Here is a 20,638-nt window from a genome sequence, read left to right as displayed (position 1 = left end):
TCACCCTCTCCCAGCACTTAAGTCTAGACTCACTGCTCTCCACACACCCTCCCTTCTCTATTCAGTATGGTAATCTTACCAGGCTCTCAACTTAGTATTGACAGGGAATCAATGATTCCCACAGGCAAAAGAAAGCTTTTAGGAGAATGATACTTTAGTTCTGGGCACAGCTCCAGATGGGCTCTCAAAATCACCACTGGCCACCTACTCCCTTCTGGTCACTGTTGATTAGCAGTACTGCTTTGGTTTACTGGAAGAATCCTGCTTGGCTGGATTTCAAATATTCAGCTATGTGGATCGGAGATGACTTAATGCAGTTAGTTTAACCCTCCCCAATTGGAAAATAGAGTTGTTTTATATCTATTTAAATTATTCTATAAAGGAAGTATGTGGTATCTGACACATTCTTGCTTTTATGGGTTTTATGAACGATGAGGAAGAGTAAGGAGTGATATTTATCTCCCAACCCAGAGCTCTGTCAGTTGTAAGTTAGCCTACTCTAAAGAAACAAGGTAATTCTGATACGACGACCTACCTGACCCCACCTGAAAGCATAATGTATAACGCTCAAATGCAACGAATGTTAGTGAACTACAATTACTTAGGTCTGAACCACTCCTTCACCTCGTTGTAAATGTGCCATAAAACGAATCGGTGTTGACTAACATTGACCACAAATTAGTACAGAAATGCAAGTGTCAACAGGTGTGAAATGGTTCTTAAGTATTCTTCTTGTTTGAATGGTTATTAGTCAGGAACACTTTAACACACCAATTTAAAAGATAAGTTTTAACCACATGGCTTAAATATTTATCATTTATTTATTTTAAATGCATCGCAAACTACAACGTCATCCTACCGTCTATCTCGATACCGGAAGCACGAAAGTTTCTGTGGTACACTTTGGGGCTGTATGTTTTGAACTTTAGCGTATACCTACACCAAGCCTGAAGAAGGAGTTCAGGGAATTTATAGCTGAAAGGTTTGCTAACACCTTCAACGTTTATAGCCTGCTTCTAAATCACATTCTAGTTTGAGCTGGTGTACCAACATACTCTATTGGAGGGCGATAACTTGAAACCTGGTCAGAACTCCGTGCTTTCAGCAGATGGTCGGCGGCCCCTTCGCCATCGTACGCGCAAACTCGGTATCGTACCCTATGCGTGGGAGAGATGAACAAGTGTCTGTGTACCATTACGAGAAAGTAGTGGAGAGAGAATGGACATTTTGTAGCAAAGATTGTTTATAGTTTATAGTAAAAGGTTGCAAACGCGACACAAATTCCACTGTTGATAAACAAGGGTGGATACATTTTAACACACACCAAAATTGCTCGTCTTCCGAGACGACACGATGTGGGAACAGGAGGAATTCGAGAAACATTGGAGGAATGAATTTCCGAATGGAGAAGTACCTCAAATGGATTTAAAGTCGGTGGATGACATTGAGGCAGAACTTGAGAAATGTAAAGCGAATCTTAAAACGCTTCAGCAGGCACTATCGGAGGAGAAATTCAAGGTAATCTACCTACAGACCACTCTCGCGCGACAGAAAAAAAGTTACGACGAGGAGAGGTGGCATAGGAAGGATGAAAACCTGAACATCGACACTGCAAAAAAAGAGAATGAACAAAAGTCCCTGCGAACAAACGATAAGGTAGACAGGGCTAGTATGCGAGCATTTGATAGCACGAAACAACAGGCTCCAGGTAGCAAGGGCAGCACAGACCAAGACAATGTCATCAGCCCAGTGGTGCGAGAAATGAGTAGGATCAGCACCCGGACAGGTAAACCTGTCCCTGTGCCTCCGCGGAAGCCCAGCTTTCAGAAAGGGGATATAGCCCTACCAGCAGTCCCTCCACAGGTCGGAAACTCTGTTGGGAAACCGAGCCCATCTGACGACATTGGGGACGCGAGTGATCGCGAATATGAGGATGGTGAGCTGAATGAGAATTTCGTCAAGAGTAACCTTGTGACTCCGAAGACGAACCCCCGAGAGAGCCAGAGAACAAATTTACACCGGGACGCCCTGCGCCCTTTCCGCATGAGCAGGGACTTCGACTCCAGCGACGAGGGGAGGCTGTCACCGTCATGCATGCAGACGTTCGGCAAGGCATCTCGCGGGTCGGGGTGCAGCACTCCAGAGAGACGAAGTGATGGCTACTTGAGTTCGGACCACGAAGATTCCTCCTCGGGTAAGTTATCTTTATCTGCACATGTGCTTTTGTGGGACAGTATAGGCCTACGTGTTGTCCATGCTAATCTCACATAAAGCACACCACCTATTGTTTCGTGCAGAGCTTAGCATGTCAGCTGTCACTGCAGGAAATGAATGAAGCAATGGGAATAATAGGTTGATAGCTTGTAACAGTTTACTTAATCATAGATTGTGCTCTGAACAATGCTTAACCCTTGTGCTGCCTTCGGGTCACATGACCCAAAGGTTCATAACGAACCATCTTTGTGTTTACCCAATACAAAAACAAATTAAAATAATTTTCTTTTAACCTTCGCAATGTGGGGGGTCTGAGACAGCCCAACGGTTAAAAGAAAATGCTTCACTTTGTTCTTGTATGCGGTAAAGTTGTCGCAATACGACGGTGGGTCACAATGACTGTTGGGTCAGAATGACCCGAAGATAACACAAGGGTTAAATGATGCCCAGGAGCGGTATAGACCATGACCATTGTAGCTCGTCATTTGCATGCTTGACAGTCAACATTAAAGCGTTGTAATCAGGATGTTAGATTCACCAGGTCATCTGCTGTTTCATTTTCTTGAAGAAAGTTCGGATTGTCTGCTCAGGTTGTCAGGCTGTGCTTGTGTCATCCCTTCAATGAGAGGGGTGAGTGATTGACGAAGGAGACACAAAAGAAGACTTTCAGGAACCTATTGACCCCCCAGTTTGACTCACCCTCCGTGAGGTCCAGACCATTGTGCTGGGCTGTGCTCTGAGGAGAAAAAAAAAAGGGCAAAACAAAGGCTGCAAGAGGAAGTGTCGGATGCGAGCCGTTGCAAGAGCCTCCTTCATTCGTGACATCATCACCTGTGCTATGATGGTCAGGAAGGAGGATGGTGTGCCGATTCCGTGCCCTCCCTTTCCCCCATCCTGGCTCTTGTGAGGGTACACTGCATTGACGCACTGGGTGTGTGTGCACTCCTAGAACTCTTGTGGTTTCCATTTGCATTCTTTTAACCTCCTAGTTAAGTTCCTCTTCTCTGTGTTGTTTAATAAGGTGGACAGTGGAGATGTGTCCTGTGGAAAAACAAGTGTTAGAGAAGGCCTTAACTCAAACAGCAGTGTTGGGTGACTCAAGCTCTAAATCTGGAGTAAGGGGTGGGGGGGTTGATTGCAGACTGAGTGGATGGAACATCTGGTGGGGTGTGTGTGTGTGTGTGTGTGTGTGCATTTTAATTTGCAGGACCAGTGGTTGTCCTAAACATATGGTTTTATGGGAATCGCAGTCCTCCCACACACTGTCGCCAGGCTGATGACAGTGGTCTTGGTGTATCTGTGAGATAGCGAGGTCAACCAGCAGGTTCTATGAGTTGGATGAAAAAAAAAGCTCATCTTTTGAACCTGTTTTTACAAATCATTGCAGCTTGAGGGTCTTCTAGCTATTTTGGATTGTGAAAGTCCGTTTGACTAAAAAACAAATTCTCCGTCGTGAAACTTGTGACTGCAGAATCAATTTCCTGTCATGCCAGATCACTGCGAAGCGTAGACCCGTATAATACAGCTGACAGGATTAGGTATGGTTTCCTTTCGCAACTCCTGTACAGCATGCGTTGCACCCAAGATCTCGCAGACTTCCTCTGTTCCCCCTCTGTCATGGCAGACGGCTGTTCTGAAGCCTGTACAGTTATTTACTGCATGGGGATTTACACCACAGATAATACATCGATTTGTATTACCTATGACATCATTTGAAAGTGGTAACTCTTTTGTGTACCTCATTAAATGTGGTCATGCACATTTACATTTAGTCATTTAGCAGACGCTCTTATCCAGAGCGACTTACAGTAAGTACAGGGACATTCCCCCCGAGGCAAGTAGGGTGAAGTGCCTTGCCCAGGGACACATCATTTTGCATGGCCGGGAATCGAACTGGCAACCGTCTGATTGGTAGCCCGATTCCCTAACCGCTCAGCCTCCGCCCCCCTTATAGCAATAGTAGGCGGTGGAAAAAGTTGCTTGCAGGCTAGATGTGGCCCACAGGCCAGTGGTTGCCATACCCAGTGATCCCCCTGCATGCTGCAGGCCTCACGCCGTCCTCCACGCTGCCTGAGTCTGTGACTCGGATCCCAGGACTTAGAATGTGTAGGGGGCATGTCTAGACCCGCCCTGCAGAGCCTGCCTGCCTGGAAAACGGCCCCAAAAAAATGTAATTCAAGTGTTTGTGCGTGCCTATCTCTGAGCACCGAGACCTCAGCATGACAGCACATGGTTGTGGGTTTTGCTGTTGGGTTGCGACAGTTTAGTTTCTCCTGCGGAGGCTCCAGAATGGATGGGCGTGCGTCTTTGACATGAATGATGGCGCTTGGGGAGTCTCTCTCACAAGGGTTTTCAAGCTGCTCGGCTTTGGTACCGACACAGACCGGGTACTGTCTGGCCTGGCTGAGCGTTACCTTGGAGACCAGTGTGTCGCCTTGGCAGCAGCGAGTATATTGAGGTGACAGACGGGATATGTGGAGGTGGGCGTGATGCTTCCCCCTGGTGTCATCTATGCAAATGGTTAAGATGTGTGTGCGTGCGTGCATGTGCGTGTGTAAGAGTTGTGGATGTGTGTGTCAAAGGTATGTATCAGAGGTATATGTGTTTATGTAAAAAAAAAAAAAACGTTACACAAAATAATTTACACACAGCCTGTGTGTGTCAGAGCCAGAGGTATGTGTCAGAGGTATGTGTGTGTATGTGCCGGAGATCCTCGTGTGTGCGAGAGAGTTGTGCGTCAGATTCTACATAGCCTCCACAGAAACCACGGTTGCCTAGAGAGGAGTGAAATGACTCCGAAGAGGCTGTAAGTTCTGAAAGACACAGATTCCTGTCCCCCTGGCCCGGCTCAGGGAACGATGACACGCCGTGATTTCCCATGACATCTCCCAGTCAGGACGACAACACATCTCGTCCAAGTACAGTGCTAGTGTTCCTCCTGTCTGGTCCAGTCACATGCTTGTCCACAGACATTCAGTCCCCTCTGGGGAAACACGGGTGTAGAGTGACTGGGACTGGGTCTTTTAGGGATTTGAGTAAACCGAGACCACGGTTGACTGTCTGATCAGGTGATCATCACGTATGGTGGTGGAGAATATCATTGTGCTGTTGTTTCCCCCCCCCCGGACTAATCTAGACCACATAAAGCTCAGCTGGTTCTACCTGTCTGTTGGTTGGTTTTGAGTGTCTTATCTTCAGGCCTAGGTCTCTCCTGTGTGGGTGTGTGTAGCTGTGTGCTTGTGTGTAAGGTGGGTGAAGGCTTGTGTGTGTGTGTGTGTGGACAGAATAAAGGAAAACGGTTCAATGCCAGTGCTCAGATTGAACCATTTTGCTGTTTCGCTTTCAGTCTTACACTACAATGGAGCATCTTTCCCTTTATGATATGAAACAGTTTTGTTTGTTCCCATCCTGCGTGTGTGTGTGCACGTGTGTGTGCGTGTGTGTATGTGTGTGTGTGTGTGTGTGTGTGGATGTCTCCATGCACACACTTCTCCCTGTGTTTGTGTCCAGACTTCTCCCCAGGGGGACCCTAACTCCTGCTAAGTCATTAGTGTTAGTGACTGGAACAGCCATTTCATTAGTCGACGCCTCGCTGTTGTTCCCTGTCCTCTCCTCTCCTCAGAGGAGAGGACAGGAAGCCCCCCCCCCCCCACCACCACAGTGAACCCTGGATAACTCATAAACAAAGTCAAAGACATACAAATAACCGTTCTCCCTGCTGCTCCGCCCCCAACACTTCTTGTGGTTTCCCTGTGGTGACTTTATGTCAGAAGCCCTGGTTGTCACGTCTGTTTTCACAGTCCTCGTTGCTGCCGTTGACTGTTTCTAGGTGACATTTTCGCACGACTAGAAGTAGCTACTTGTTGAAGTAGAAATGGACAGAAACTTCCTTTCAAGAGAAAACCAACATGTTAGCGAGTAGATCCCCAAACAGTCATCAGAGCTGCTATGCACAAGCCAGCCTCCTAGACAGAAGCTACCGTGACCATGACTCTATGACTGTGACTGGGGGTGACCATAGCAAGCCAACCACCTGCTGTAGTCAACGTGACATGACACCCTAACACACACACTCTCTCATCCCATACACACAGTTATCCATTGTGTTGCTTTAAGAACCAGGTCCCGCCCCCCCCCCCCCCTCTTCCTTTCTCACCTCCCACTAGTCTGAAATCAGAGAAGCCACCGTGGCTGCTGATTGGCTGCCTGCCCTTTGCTACCATGGAGACCCAGTGGATGTGCAGGCCATGCGGGGTCTGTGTGGTGCCTTGTGGGAGCTGACGTATGCGTCGGACGACTCCCAGCCGCCCACAGAGCAGCTCTTTCACAGCCTGTCCTCCTGGTCGGCTTGGATCACCCCATCCTCCTCCCCCCCCCCCCCCCCCGGTGGCCTCCTGCCTGTCTGAAGGGTTTTCACCAACACTCACATCTCCGAATGTCTCTCGAAAGGAGCCAGCCCGTGGACTCTCAGTCATGGCTGGCGAAGTTGCAAATCAACGGCACACTCACTCTGTGGGTCTCCATCGTCAGTAGCCCTAATGGGGATGCCGACGCAAACATCCGCCTCACTGATCGTCAGGGTGGAGCTGTTGGGTCTCACTGCTGATAAGGATCCTGTCTTTATCTTTATGGGTGAGCAGCCTTGTTGCAGGCCTAATGCATTCTGGAAATACGACCCAACCCTGCCAAGCTCCCCCACCCCCCCCCCTCCCCCTGGTGTTACCATGGCTACTGTATCGAGTGTCGTGTGGCATCCAGGCAGCCGGACCGGTCAGGCCAGAAGGAAGATATCTTTATCGTGTGTCTGTGGTCAGCGTGGCTCCAACTCTTTTTAAATTATTATTCTTTTTTTAAACCATAAAACAACTCCTTCACGGTTTGCCGTCCCATCTCGACCACCGCGCTCACGAGAGAGAACACCTGCAGGTCTGCTCTCTCTTCTCCTTGTCGGTCTCGCGCGCTGCTGGCGTCTTGCCCAACGTTCTCTCCCTCTGCGACCCTCATCGCTTTCACTTCTGCCAGAGCCAGGAGAAAAGGGGAAGCGCCAGAGAGCCAGCAGGACCCGTGTCGCGCTGGTGCTCCGGAACCCTCCGAAGCATCACGAGGGTCACCCTCCACGACCTTAAAAAACAAAGCAAAAAAACATTGGTTTGTGGGTGGGGGGATTTTCCAGTGTAGATATGGTCCCTGTGTCTGGGGAAGGAAGACCCCCCCCCCCCCGCCCCGTGCTTGGTCACCGTGCTGGGAATCCACGTGACCTGCCGACGTGACATCTGTCGTGCTGTGATACCGGACTAGCCACCACAACCCAGGATGCTGTACTTCCCCCCCCACCCCAACGTCAGTGTCTTCTCACTCTTGATCATCAAGCCACAACAGCTCCCCTCCCTTAACGCTAGCCAGCTTCCTGTCCTCTGGTGGGGAGGTGGTTTTGGGGGACGACGACTACCTGACAGAGACGAGAGGGATCTCTGTGGTTCTGTCTCCTGTTCTGTTTCTACCAGGCACTAGGTGTAGGCCGGGGGGGGATTTCATCCTTGTTATATATAAACCACATCGTAAAGCCCATGAATGATGATCAGCTCATTAATGCTCGCGACAACACCCACATTGTTTTGGGGCCCTGTGGTAGCCGTGTTGACATCATTGAAACACCAGATGATGGCAGTAGAGATGTACGCTCCAATGACAGCCTACCCGTGAGAGCTGGTGGGTGTTTGGTGGTGTCTGTCGTGAAACGGCCCGTACAGGTCGTCATAGCTACAGCACCGGACACTGTCCAGCCTCAGGAATGATACTCTGCTGTAGCTAGGTGTGGGTTAAACCTGCGCAATGATATCAAGACAAATGGACCCCCCATCATCACACACACACACACACACTCTCAATGATGGATATTCCCAGAAAGCAATTTGTGAGGGGGTGTTATGTGTATAACTGCCCCTCCACACGTACACACTCTCCTTTTATGGATGTTGTTATGAAGCCATTTGTCTCCTCTCTGCTGTACGGTGTCAGAGCAGGACAGGGTGTTGTTTTACTGTGGAGCCCTCAGTACCCTGGAATGGACATACCCCACATGCATGACAACCAACACTAATGATGAGCAAATAGCATGAAGACATGAATATCACATGAGGTGTGTGTGTGTGTGTGTGTTAACCAAACCACCTCATCCACTGTCTGCCCAATCACGGCACGATTCAGGGTTTTTTTTCTACATTTGACCTCAATAGATCAAAGTGATTTCGGCTAGCAGGGGATGAACACAGGCTCTCTCTCGCCCTTCTGTCTCTCACTCTCTCTCATGCTCTCTCTCTCTCTCTCATGCTCTCTCTCTCTCTCTCTCTCATGCTCTCTCTCTCTCCTCTCTCTCTCTCTCTCTCTCTCTCTCTCACTCACTCACTCACTCACTCACTCACTCACTCACTCACTCACTCACTCACTCACTCACTCACTCTCTCTCTCTCTCTCTCTCTCTCTCTCTCTCTCTCTCTCTCTCTCTCTCTCTATCTCTCTCTCTCTCTCTCTCTCTCTCTCTCTCACACACACCACACACACACACACACACACACACACACACACACACACACACACCCCGAGAGCTAGAGCGTCCTCCTGTTCTCAGAAGCCTGCTGTGTGGCTGCTTCAAAGCCAAATTGTGCCGTGCAGATCACAGGTTATCAGGGTGTGAGAGGCCTGGGCTGAGGCTGGCCGGCTGCTATTGTCTTATCTGGACGCGGCAGATAGGACTCAGTAATCCCCACACGGCACAGAGCAGGCCTGCTGCACTTCACTGGAGGGGGATAAAGAAGAGCTATGGAGGGAGGCAGGGAGGGGGGGGCAAACGAGGAGAGCGATAGAGGAGGGGGTGCGGGTTTGGCTGCCAGGCTAAGGCTGCCACATGCTTTTGGATACAGACGTCTCGCCCACGCGCACACGCACGCACACACACATACATACATGCACGAGCATGCTCTCTCTAAAAAAACAAACCAAGCTTTCGCTCGTCATTAGATTGCAGCCTGAGAACATGGTCTATTAACACTGGTGTCAGAGTCCTCTGTGCGGGGATCACTGCTGTTGTAATGATGCTGATATGGTAATGGCCCACAGCTGCTCAATGAAGCACTCCAACTCCCACTGAGAGACAGGGGAAGACAGAGAGATGGGATCAGGGAGTGGGAGAGAGATGGGGGGGGAGAGAGAGACATGGAGGGAGAGAGATGGAGGGAAAGATAGAAGAGGGACTCGCTCTTTCACTCACTCTCGCTCTCTTTCTCTCTCTACCTCCCTCTCTCCATCCCCACATCCTGACCCCAACCGCTAACCGCCAGAGACTCAGAAACACAACTGACAACATTTGACAAAAAGCACCCGCCCCCCCCCCCCCCCACCCCCCTCCACCTCTACCCGAATCCCCCTCCATCAGACCCAACCAGACAGCAGCACCCTTCTCAAAACACAACCCCTCATCCTGTCACCTCCCACCAACCCCCCCACCCCAAACCAAAATGTAACATCATCTCAGGCACGCAGTTGAGCATGTGCCCCCTGGTGAGAGCTGGTTTTAATGTGCTACCTGCTCAGGATCCATCATGCAGATGGATGAGGCCCTGATGTAAGGTCCCCTCGCCGGCAGCTTTCTACCAGAGCTTGAGCACGTGTGTGTGTGTGTGTGTGTGTTACTTCTCTGGAACTGTAGCTCATTGTGCTATATTCATGTCTGGCTTTCCGTCTGTTCCTGCTGTAAACAAATGCAGGTGGTTCTCATCAGTATACACTGATAAAAAGAATTCATGAACCCAGAGCCACTAGGTTCAAGTGCAGGTCTCTGGCGTCAGGCAGAACCCAGGCCAGTACAGCCTCCCTTCTGCTCTCAGGAACAGCTGATTCTAGGCTTCAGCTCTTCTCGGCATCAGCGCACCATTTATGCACCGCCTCTTTGCCCACTTTTCATCTCTCGCTCTTTTCCTCCCTCCCTCCCTCCCTCCCTCCCTCCCTCCCTCTTTATTTTATTTATTTCTCTCTCTCTCTCTCTCTCTCTCTCTCTCTCTCTCTCTCTCTCTCTCTCTCTCTCTCTCTCTCTCTCTCTCTCTCTCTCTCTCTCTCTCTCTCTCTCTCTCTCTCTCTCTCTCTCTCTCTCTCTCTCTCTCTCCCTAGAGCTGTCTACTTCCTGTGTATTAAACTAGAGGGAAGCACTGCCCAACCCCCCCCGTACACACACCCTCCCCTCCCTCAGTGCCAGTGGTGGTTAGGCTGTCTCCAGTCCCAGGCAGCCCATGGGGAGCAGAGGGAACATCAGCCCAGGGAATCAGGGAATGGAGGGGGTGGCCTGGGCAACGTGGCAACACTTCCCCCCCCTTCCCCTGGTGGAGACTGCCCTGGAGAGACAGAAGAGAGGGGAGGGGGGGGCGTCCAAAAGAGTGTTGGAATACAGACAGGCTACCTCCTCCGCCCTCTCCCTCCTGTTTTTCATCTTCTCACCTCCCCATCCCTCCCTCCTCCCCCTCGCTGGTTCCCCGAGGGGTACAGGACCAGGGGCGGGGCTGAAGTGGAGCAATGGGGGGGGGGGGGGGGGGAGGGAGGGGTAAGGGGGGTTTCCAGGCAGAGTAGAGGGGAGGGGATGAAAGCATGGTGATTGGCTGGTGGCATGGCTTGCTAATTATACACATGAATACACACACACACACACACACACACACACAGGTCACCCCCCCATCCCCCTCCCCATACCGACAGCCAGTGTTTGCCTATCCAGGCAGGGTTTGGCATAACCGCGCTGCTGCCTTTAATAATGCAGAAATGGGACCTGGAGTGGTGCGTGTGTGTGTGTTGGGGTGGGGGAGGGGGGAAATCAAACCTAAACTGCCTCCCCAGGTTAAGTGCTTTCCTGCCCCCCGTGATGGCCTGCTAACCAGCCTTTGTCCTGGGCCACCTGGTTTGATTTCGCGGGGCGGCCCGTCTCTTTGTCGTCCGTGTTCATCCCGCCGGCACGGCCCAGTCAGTCATCTCCACATCACTAATCCACGTGTTTACTCAGGACTCTCAGGGAATCAAGCGCTCAGTGCAACACGCCGCCCTGAACGCGCCACAGTAACCATGCGGCGATGTCTTTTCTTTCCCCGGAAGCGAAATCTACGATCACGGAGGCCTCAGATGGGTAGTCAGACGACAGTATTGATCTGGTGGGTGCTTCACTGGGGCAGAGACTGAACCAGATGGGCCCAGTTAACAGGCTGGTCCTGGCAGGGGATGAGACCCTGGTACCACAGCCAGTCTGGTCTGGTTGGAGAAGAGAGATTATATTAAACGTGCTGGTGAGAGGATCCTGACAAAAACATGAACAGTACCTTTGTGTGTGTGTGTGTGTGTGTGTGTGTGTGTGTGCTGCGTGTGTGTGAGGAAGGGGCGAGCAGATGGCTGGGTGGTGGGTCTGGAGGGAGACCTCCAGGGCTGGACTGGAGGGGGTAATATGACCCAGGAGCGTGTCTCCTGCCTGGGAGAGTGAGGGGGAGATGGGGGGTGGGTGGGGGGGGGCTGAGGAAGGCCCCGCTCTGGGGCTGACAGGAGAGCAGACCTCCTCTTCAGGCTTGGAGACACAGTGACTGGAGACTGGAAGCTCTGGTCTTTAACCACACAGATGTTGTCTTGAAGCTGCACAATTAGAGCTCTCCTTCCTGGGGTGGCTGTTCTGGTGATGGGCCCTGTATATGTATATGTATGTGTGTGTGTGCATGTGGGCGTCTGTCACAACCTTGTACAGTCTGGGTAATGGGCCTTTTTACCACACAGCATGTCTGCCTATTAATATTTCATGCTGCCAGGTTTGTGACACAACGGGAAGGCTGACACGTGGTGTGTGTGTGCGGGCGTGCGAGAGAGAGCGTGTGTGTTTTCTTTGTTTGGTTCTCTCAGTCGATGATGACGGGCATGTCCATGAAGGGGGGCCGTTGGTTCTCCTCCCCGTGCCCCTGAAACATGGAGGAGAGTGGCACACACACACACACCTGGCTGCCTGCGACGTGACAGCCTGGGAACAGGCGCACACGGCCTCGCCGTCCCAGACGGAGGAGGGAGGCGTTCCGTATTTGATGAAACGCTGCTTATCTCCCAGTTATCCGGCCACCCTTAGTGTCTGTCTGTCTGTTAGCCCTGCCTCCCACCGCTTCGCCCTCTGTTCAAGAATGTGTGTGCGCGTGTGTGTGTGTCAGTTGGAATTATCCAAGTGTGTGTGCGTCTCCTCGCATACCGCCCCTACTCCAGGTTTCTGATTCAAAACGACAGCTATTGATGTACATTAGTTCAACTGACACAGATTTTCATACGGTATTCATAGCTGAGAGCACTCTCACACACACACGCACGCTCGCGCGTGCGTACACACGAACATCCGACGGTTTAGACGAGAGCTTCGCGAAGAGTGTTTTCTCAGAAGTGACCTCTCGGTTTATTACCTCTTCCCTGTGCGTGTGTGCGTGTGTGTGCGTGTGTGTGGGTGCGTGTGCGTGCGAGTGTGTGTGTGTGCCCTGCGTGCGCGTGGGTTCCAGCTGGCACATTAAACCCCCGGCTCTGTGCAGACAAAGAGACGCTCTCCAGGCCCAGTGTGCAGCGAGGAGGGGATCCTCCCGTGAGTCTTTGTGTCTTAATTGAAGTTGTTCTGCCTCAGCTCCCCCCGACCCCCCCCCAGTCTTGTCTCTCCCCCCCCCCCCCCCCCATGTTCAGAGAGGGGGTTCAGGGGGTTGAAAGGGGGGAGATGAAGGAGAGAGGGAGGGCTGAGGGGAGGCGGGGAAAGGGGCAGAGGGGCTTCATGAAGGGATTTGTTGCCCCCAGCACTGTGGTGTGTTAGGAATTAGAGAAGCATTCTCCCCAGCCCGTACACGCCATTAAGTGTCTCTGTGTTATCGGAGCAGGGGAGGGTCTGTACACAGGGCTTTCCCCGTGTTCCATCCTGATCCGGGCAGATTCATGTCCAGGAACTAGACTACGGTAAGCCCTGGTGTGAGGCTTGTGTGCTAATATTCATCCCAGATATGAGAGAGGATATATGCCAGCCCTGTGGTTGATTCATTAGCTGCTCCGCTGTCTGCTCGGGGAAATAGGAATTTGCTTCTCACTTTTAGTTTGTAAACATTGTTTTTCTTAAGGTGCAGTTTACTGTGTGTGTGTGTGTGTGTTGAGGCTGTCTCTTTGGCTACATCAAAAATAGCAGTTTCTCTGTCTCTTTCATGTGTTTCCCAAAATGTGTGTGTGTGTGTATCGGAGGGGGTGTCACAGAAACGGCTAGTTGCCACGGGAACCGAGGAGAGCTGAGAGAAAGATGACAAAGCCCATCTGCCCCATCTCTCTCTCTCTCTTTCCTATCTTTCTGTACCCCCCCTCTCTCTCTCTTTCCCTCCCTCCCCCTGTCTCCATGCTCCCAGTCTGAAAGACAACACACACACACACACTATACTCTATCTACACTATTCATCACACCAGAACTGTGGGGGACTGTTTACCTGGACCACTGCTGTTGACCAGTGGATACACCACGTGTGTGTGTGTGTGTGTGTATCGTGTGTGTGTGCGTGTGTGTGTGGAGCACTCAGGAACACATTAGCACAGAGGCTAGAGGATTACAGGACACAAACATGCCCCAGAGGAAGAAGAAACTAATGAAGCCTCATGAGGGAGAAATAGAGAGAGAAAAAGAGAGAGAGAGAGAGAGGGATAGAGAGATGCAGAGGAGGAGAGCATATACAAGGCTTGGTTAAGTATTGGTTTAGTATGTAACAGCCCCCTCAGAGAGGAAACTCAGCCCCACACACACAGAGAGCATCACACAGTTCCCATTTTCACTGAAGTAGGAGGGAGCGAGAAAAACAGGAGAGAGAGAGAGACGAGAAGAGAGAAAGACACAAGAAGAAAGGGAGGGAAACGAGAGAGAAAAACACAGGAGAGACACGAGAAGAGCTAGAAAGACCGCGAGTAGCTGTGCATGCACACTCTCTAGAGAGAGAGAGAGAGAGAGAGAGAGAGAGGGGGGGGTGGGAGCTCAAGAGCGGGCTCACGAGCCAGAGAGAGAGGGAGTGCTTTTCCCTTCCCCTAGCAACGGTTGGCTGTGGTCGTCTCCAGCCTGTTGTCGCTCTTGCCGCTGTCGTCTGATCTCCGTCTACACGACAACACGCGCGCACGCTCTCTCACACACACACACACACACACACACACACACACGCTGCCCTGCCCGTCCGCCTGTTGGACCCCAGGTGTCCGTCTGCTCTCCCTCTTTTGTTTACCGGAGATGAAGTCCGCCTTTCTGCCGTGAGAGGAAGAAAAAAAAAGAAAGAAGGAAAAAGAAACCCAGCAAAGCGAGGGAGCGGAAGGAAGGAAGGCAGGAAGCGCGGAGAGAGGGGCGGAGGAGAGAGAACAGGGTGACGGAGAGAAGGAGGAGGAGAGGAAGAGCGAGAGAGAGAGAGAGAGGCAGGAAGGTAAAGGAGTGTTGGAGGAGGACGAGCTGGGAGGATGGAACCGCCGAGCAGTCGAGGTCTCCCACGACTGTCCTGGATAGACACTCTCTACAGCAGTACGTATCCCTGCCCTGGCCCCCTGCGCTCTCCCTCCATCTCGCCCTCCATCTCGCCCTCCATCTCTTTAACCTCTCTCTCCCTCTTCTCTACCCTCTCTCCCTCCATCTCTCTCTCTCCCCGCTCTCTCCCTCCATCTCCCTCCTCTCTCTACCCTCTCTCTCCCTCCATCTCCTCTCTCTCCCTTCTCTCTCCCTCCCTCCATCTCTCTCTCTCTCTTCCCTCCGTCTCCCTCTCCCAGCCCCTTACCCAACCCTAACCCTGTCTTGTCCAACTGCATGATAGGACTTGAGCCAAACACACACATGCATGTGTGCGCTCACACACTCACACACGCGCGTGGACTCGCACACATACTCATACATGCATTGTAGACTTTGTTTGATCACGACTCCCAATTAGTGTCTATCACTGTAGCTGTGTATAACAAGCCGTCATTGGATGCTCAGCCGCTGGGAAGCAGTTTATTTAGCTTGTGTGTGTGCTTTTGTTCACCCCCTACCCCCTGAAGGCTGATTTTAACCTCCTTCCAGTGTGTGTGCTGAACGATGCTGGCTAGGGTGAATGTGTGTGGGGAGAGGACCTGGTGTTCCTCTCTCTCTCTCTCTCTCTCTCTCTCTCTCTCTCTCTCTCTCTCTCTCTCTCTCACTCACTCACTCACTCACTCACTCACTCACTCACTCACTCACTCACTCACTCACACTCTCACTCTCTCTCCAGCTGCTTGCCCTCCATTAGTCAGCCTGTGCCTGCTGCCTGCGTATGCAGTCAGTCAGTCACACGGTGTAAACAGGCAGTTTCCTCGTCTCCTATTGGTGTCCTGTTACTCCAGTGACTGGTTTTGAACAGAGGTGGTTCATTCAGAGCAAAGGACGTTCCATATTGGATGCCGTGGTTCGCTGGTCATTCAGCACCGTGTCAGCATGGCTTTGAAGACCTGGTTGCGTAACCAGCCAAAGACGCAAGGGAAGGAAAGACGAATGTGTGTGTGGATCAGAGACGAACATGTAGCGGGAGAGAAGCTAGCTGTCACTGTGTTGTTGTAATGCTGCTGTTAAGATGGAGGCAGACACACACACACACACATCCACGCACACACACACAGTGAGATGACTAACGCTCAACACTCAAGTTTGTGATGGGGAGGTTTTCTGGGGGGGGATTAGTTGTATGTAACAGCTTGTTGTCATTTGGTTCTGCTTTATCTCAATTGTTCCCCCTTAATCTGTTGGTGAGTGGGTGGGGAGGGGGGGCAGGTGTGTAATGGGGCGGGGGATTTAGTCAGTGAGTGGCAACAAGGGCTTCAAGCATAAAACATCACCATATTGTCAGGCCAACTGTGTTTACCAGGGACAACATCTGCTGTCCCACGTCAGGCTTCCGCACTTCGCTGTCGATGGCTTCACCGCTGGGGGAACGGCGCCCCCCCCCCCCCCCCTCAACGGTCCAGCACCGTTCGCCCACCCCGGATTAGAACGGGACTAAACATAGATTCCGGCAGACTAGATGTGTTCTACGCTCTCAGAAAGACTTTCGGATTCATAGAGCTCTCCGTTTAGCCTACTTGCCTGAAATAGAACATGTCTCTTGTCGAACCGCTGCTGGAGGTATGATAATGAGGCGCGCGTGTGTGTGCGTGCGTCTGTGAGGTGGCTGACAGACGGCGGTGGGCTGAGGAAAGGAAGGGTTTCCTTGGTAGCAGTAGCGGAGGATCTCAACAACACAATGGTCCATGACAGGTGTCCATGTAGGAGCGAGCTGGCTGGACTGCGGCTAACAAAGGCCTAGCCGCGCGGGAGCGTTAGCATGACAACGCTGTGTGTTGACCCAGATGGACCCCGGGGCTATTGTTAGCTTCTGAGCTAAAGGCCAGGCTCCCTGCCTTTATTGTCCTCTTATCGTCCCCCCCCACCCCCCTCCTCTATCCCTCTATCTCTCCTCTGTCACCCTTTCATCATGTCTCCTGTGTGTGTCGGGTGCTTTTCTGTGCTTAGCCAGTGATGGTGATGGATGCTACTGTTCTGTGTTGTGTTTGTCCCTCCTCTGGTGTTGGCTGACTTCTCTCTTCAGCAACACGGGCCAGCCAGTCCACACTCCAGCCCTTAGTGAGATTAGCCTCACTCCTGGAGGCTGGCTTGTCAACAGAGAGCCACTACTGGTTAGAAGCTTTCTCGTACACATAGATAGATATACACACACACACTCACACACAACTGGAAAAAGTTCCAAGACTTCTCATTCCTTCTCAGTGCCAGCTCTCCTGTCAGAATTAGCATTGATGTATACAGACAGCTAGTGTGTGTGTGACAGTTAGAATACACACACACACCCACCCACCCACCCACACCACGCACACACACACACCCCCCTCAGGAGGGAGAGAGATGACGGGGACAGTGAGAGATGAGTGGGTAGACCCCAGCTCCAGTTGTCGTTAGCTCACTCTGTCCCTGCGGCAGAGGAGCGTGAGTCATGAGCTAGCCTGGCACAACTGTCGGCATCACTGCTCCACCTCCCTCCCCCCCTCCCCTGCCCCCGGGCACCTTCATCCCTACCGAGGGGTGGGGGGACGACGACTGCATCACTCATCCTGCAGTTGGGCTGTTCCTGAGCGGCTCGTGTGTGGATGTGGCTCGTAGAGGCTGTCATAACCTCAGAACATCCACATTCTCGGGTCCTCCCTAACTCTGTCCCAGTCCTGTCACCTGCATCTCCACTGTACTCTACTGCATTCTACTGTCCGTTCGTAGTCGTCCGCCCGGCCGAACCTAACCGTCCGTCAGGGACACTGTGCTGCGGTGTCTCAGAACTAGCCTCCGCTCCCTGTCACGTGACTCCGGAGCGCTGCATCAGAGAGAGGGAGATCATTACGTAAGAGGTCCGACTCCAGACTTTTTCAGTGGCCGCCGCAGCGGAGACGCACACACACTCTCCCTCTCACACACACACACACACACACACACACAAGGACAACACTCATCCCTAATCTCAGCCACTGCAAGGAGGGCAGACGTGGATTTACGCGGGCATTCAGAGGGTCGTGGATTAGCTGGCCCCGTGTTGAGAGGGGGGGGGGGGTGCCACCTTGTGAGTCAGCACGCTGGGGGGGGGGGCTGTTGGTGGGGGTAGTCACGGTCTGATGTCGGGTTCATCAAAGTTTCATCCGGCTGGTAATCCCTGCTCTGAGTAAACGTCGCATGGTGCTCCAGTTGTCACTGCCTAGCTAACCTGGCACCATCGATGTTTACCGTCCGTGTGTACGTTTTGAATGCTGACTCTGGCCAACGATTGGCCCGTGGGCCTGTCTGTCATAGCCAGGACAAAGTGGACCCACCTACCCGCCAGCATCAGGTTAATATATGTTTACTCAAGCCTGACTGGTGTGGTAGGGGGAGCCAGCCCAGCGCCTGGTGGGTGTGTGTGTGTGTGTGTGTGTGTGTGGAGTGTTTAATGGACCTCGTTAGGGGTGTATCTGGGCTGGGTGTGTGGGGGTGGGTGTTGGCTGTCAGTGCACTGGTTCAGCAAATGGGGACAACAAAGTGATTCTGGAGAGCTTCCCGGTAGAGATGGAGAGAGAGGGAGGGAGGGATAGATGAGAGAGAGAGAGAGAGAGAGAGAAAGAGAGAGGGAGAGGGAGAGAGGGGGAGAGAGGGGGAGAGAGGGGGAGATGGGGAGAGAGAGATGCTGTGGGTATTGAGATCGTGGAATTTTATACTAACCTCGGGTGTTTCTGGCAAGGACTTTCACATTGATCTCAAAACCATCTAAACTCACCTCTGTGAGAAAACAGCCCTCTGTGAATTGATGTCTTGGAGAGTGTGTATGTGAGTGAGTGTGCGTGCGTGTCTGTGAGCGTAGCTGATAGCTCTACTCTCGGAGCAAACAGCAGGTCCAGATCAATGAGGCCAGCTCAGATTGCCTCCTGGTGTTTTTCAAACACATCAGCTGTGTTCCAAGCCACAGCACCAGCCCCGAGCAGCGTTCCCCGTGCCAGCAGCCCTGCAGGTCAGGGACAGGGAGCGTTCCTCCTGCACCTCCAGCTGGCAGGACCCACCCGTCCTACCCCAGCCCCCAGCCCTCACCCCAACCCCCGGCTGACAGGTATGGGGGTTAGGCCCTCCTGGTCTTGGGCTTCTGGGTGTCTGGGACTGGGGGTGGGGATGGGGTGGGGGTGGGTCCATGAATCAGAACACCGGACAATCCAGGCAGGATCGTGAACTTAAATGGGTCATCCTGTCAGGTTATTAATCATGGTATAGATCAGATGATTGCATGGAGGCGTGGGGTCTGCGACTGGATCTGTACTGTAGCATGTCTTCAGCTGGTTCACACCGCCCCCCCCCCCCGCCCCAAGAGCAGCTCAGGTGTTTCATCTCCTCCAGCACCAGAGCACGATCCTCAGGCTGTGCTCTCCTACAAGACGCCCTCCCTATCCACTGGCAGTGTAGAGACAGAGCTGTGTTTCAGCTCTCTCTCTCACACACACACACACACACACACACACACACACACCCCAGCCTGGGGAGAGAGCAGGCGCAGAGACTAAAGCAGTGCATCGCTGCTGAATCAAACGCCAAGAGTGGAGTTACGCAAGACTGCGATCTCCAGCCTCCTTTTGTGCTGTCTCAGCCCGTGTGTGTGTCGATCTCCAGCCTCCTTTTGTGCTGTCTCAGCCCGTGTGTGTGTGGTGTGTGTGTGTGTGCGTGTGTGTGTGCGCGCCATCACCCTCTCATTGGCTTGTTGAGGGGGTCTGAGGTCTGGTCTTATGTAATCTGCATTGTTTCCATGCTAACTGGTTGGGCGGAGGAGGGAGAAGGAGGGAGGAGGGAGGAGAAGGGAGGAGAAGGGAGGAGGATGAGGGAGAAGGAGGGAGGAGGAGGAGGGAGGAGGATGAGGGAGAAGGAGGGAGGAGGATGAGGGAGAAGGAGGGAGGAGGAGGAGGGAGGAGGATGAGGGAGAAGGAGGGAGGAGGAGGAAGATGAGGGAGAAGGAGGGAGGAGGAGGAGGAGGAGGGATGCGGCTTCCAGAGAGGAACATGAAGGGAAAAGGGGTGCGTTGGAGCAGAAACGGAACACAAAGAGATTGTGTGTGTGTGTGTGGTGTATGTGTGTTTAATAATGTGTGTGTGTGTGCCTGTAGGGTAGAGTGATGTTCTCTGTGGGTCATTCATCAGCTGGTGTGTGTGGTGGTTGTACCTGCCAAGAGGCTGCCATTAGCATTCTGCTGCATCGGACCACCGGGACCAACCCACCTGGCTCAGCTCACTGTGAGGAATCACTGACTGGACCCTCTGTCACTGCAGGGGCAAGGAGCGTGTGTGTGTGTCTGGACAGTTACCACTTCGATGGAGAAGGTGATGAAGGCAGTAGCTGACCTGACAGCCTAGTCTCTCCAGGACAGTCCCAAGTGGTTGAAAACAACCGGCTCAGTTGATGGTATGTGGTTTCAGTCAAACCAGGAGTGGAGTAACGTTGATGACATCCTCTACCTGTGCAGTATAGCTGGTTGGTTCTCCTGTTTCGTTAGTTTGTTGTTGTTCTTGCTGCTGTTGTCTGCACTGAGGACATTCAGTGCGCTCGGGTTCTGAATAATACATGCGGTCTCTGGCCCAGCTGAACGCGAGGGTGTAATCATGTAATGACCACGTTAACACCAACAGAGGCACATTCCAGCAGGTGAAGAGGGATATTCGCTTTTTTACACTACTTCTTTGAGTGCCCTAAGGTAGAAAAGCGCTATATAAATGCAGTCCATTTACCATTTACCATATTCCATCCTACTTGTCTTACGAAAACAAAGGAACCAGTTATCACACCTATGTGCTTAGCTGTGGTGTGTGTGTGTGGTGTTTATTAGCA

The 20,638-nt window shown here is 52.2% G+C and overlaps 1 protein-coding gene across 1 annotated transcript in view; it reads left to right on the top strand.

The window, feature by feature from the left end:
* The first annotated feature begins 915 nt into the window (after positions 1–915).
* The window catches only part of LOC134040037 (breakpoint cluster region protein-like), a 21,624-nt gene continuing 1,901 nt past the window's right edge, over positions 916–20,638 (top strand). The window contains exon 1 of the mRNA XM_062486263.1: positions 916–2,194. Within this exon, the coding sequence (XP_062342247.1) occupies positions 1,354–2,194 (841 nt within the window). The 5' untranslated portion in view covers positions 916–1,353. The remainder of the gene's footprint in view (positions 2,195–20,638) is intronic.

This window comes from Osmerus eperlanus, chromosome 19 (genome assembly GCF_963692335.1).
Source record: "Osmerus eperlanus chromosome 19, fOsmEpe2.1, whole genome shotgun sequence".
NCBI classification, from domain to species: Eukaryota; Metazoa; Chordata; class Actinopteri; order Osmeriformes; family Osmeridae; genus Osmerus; species Osmerus eperlanus.
Note: the sequence above shows the minus strand (reverse complement) of the source record. Positions and strands in the feature narration are given on the sequence as shown.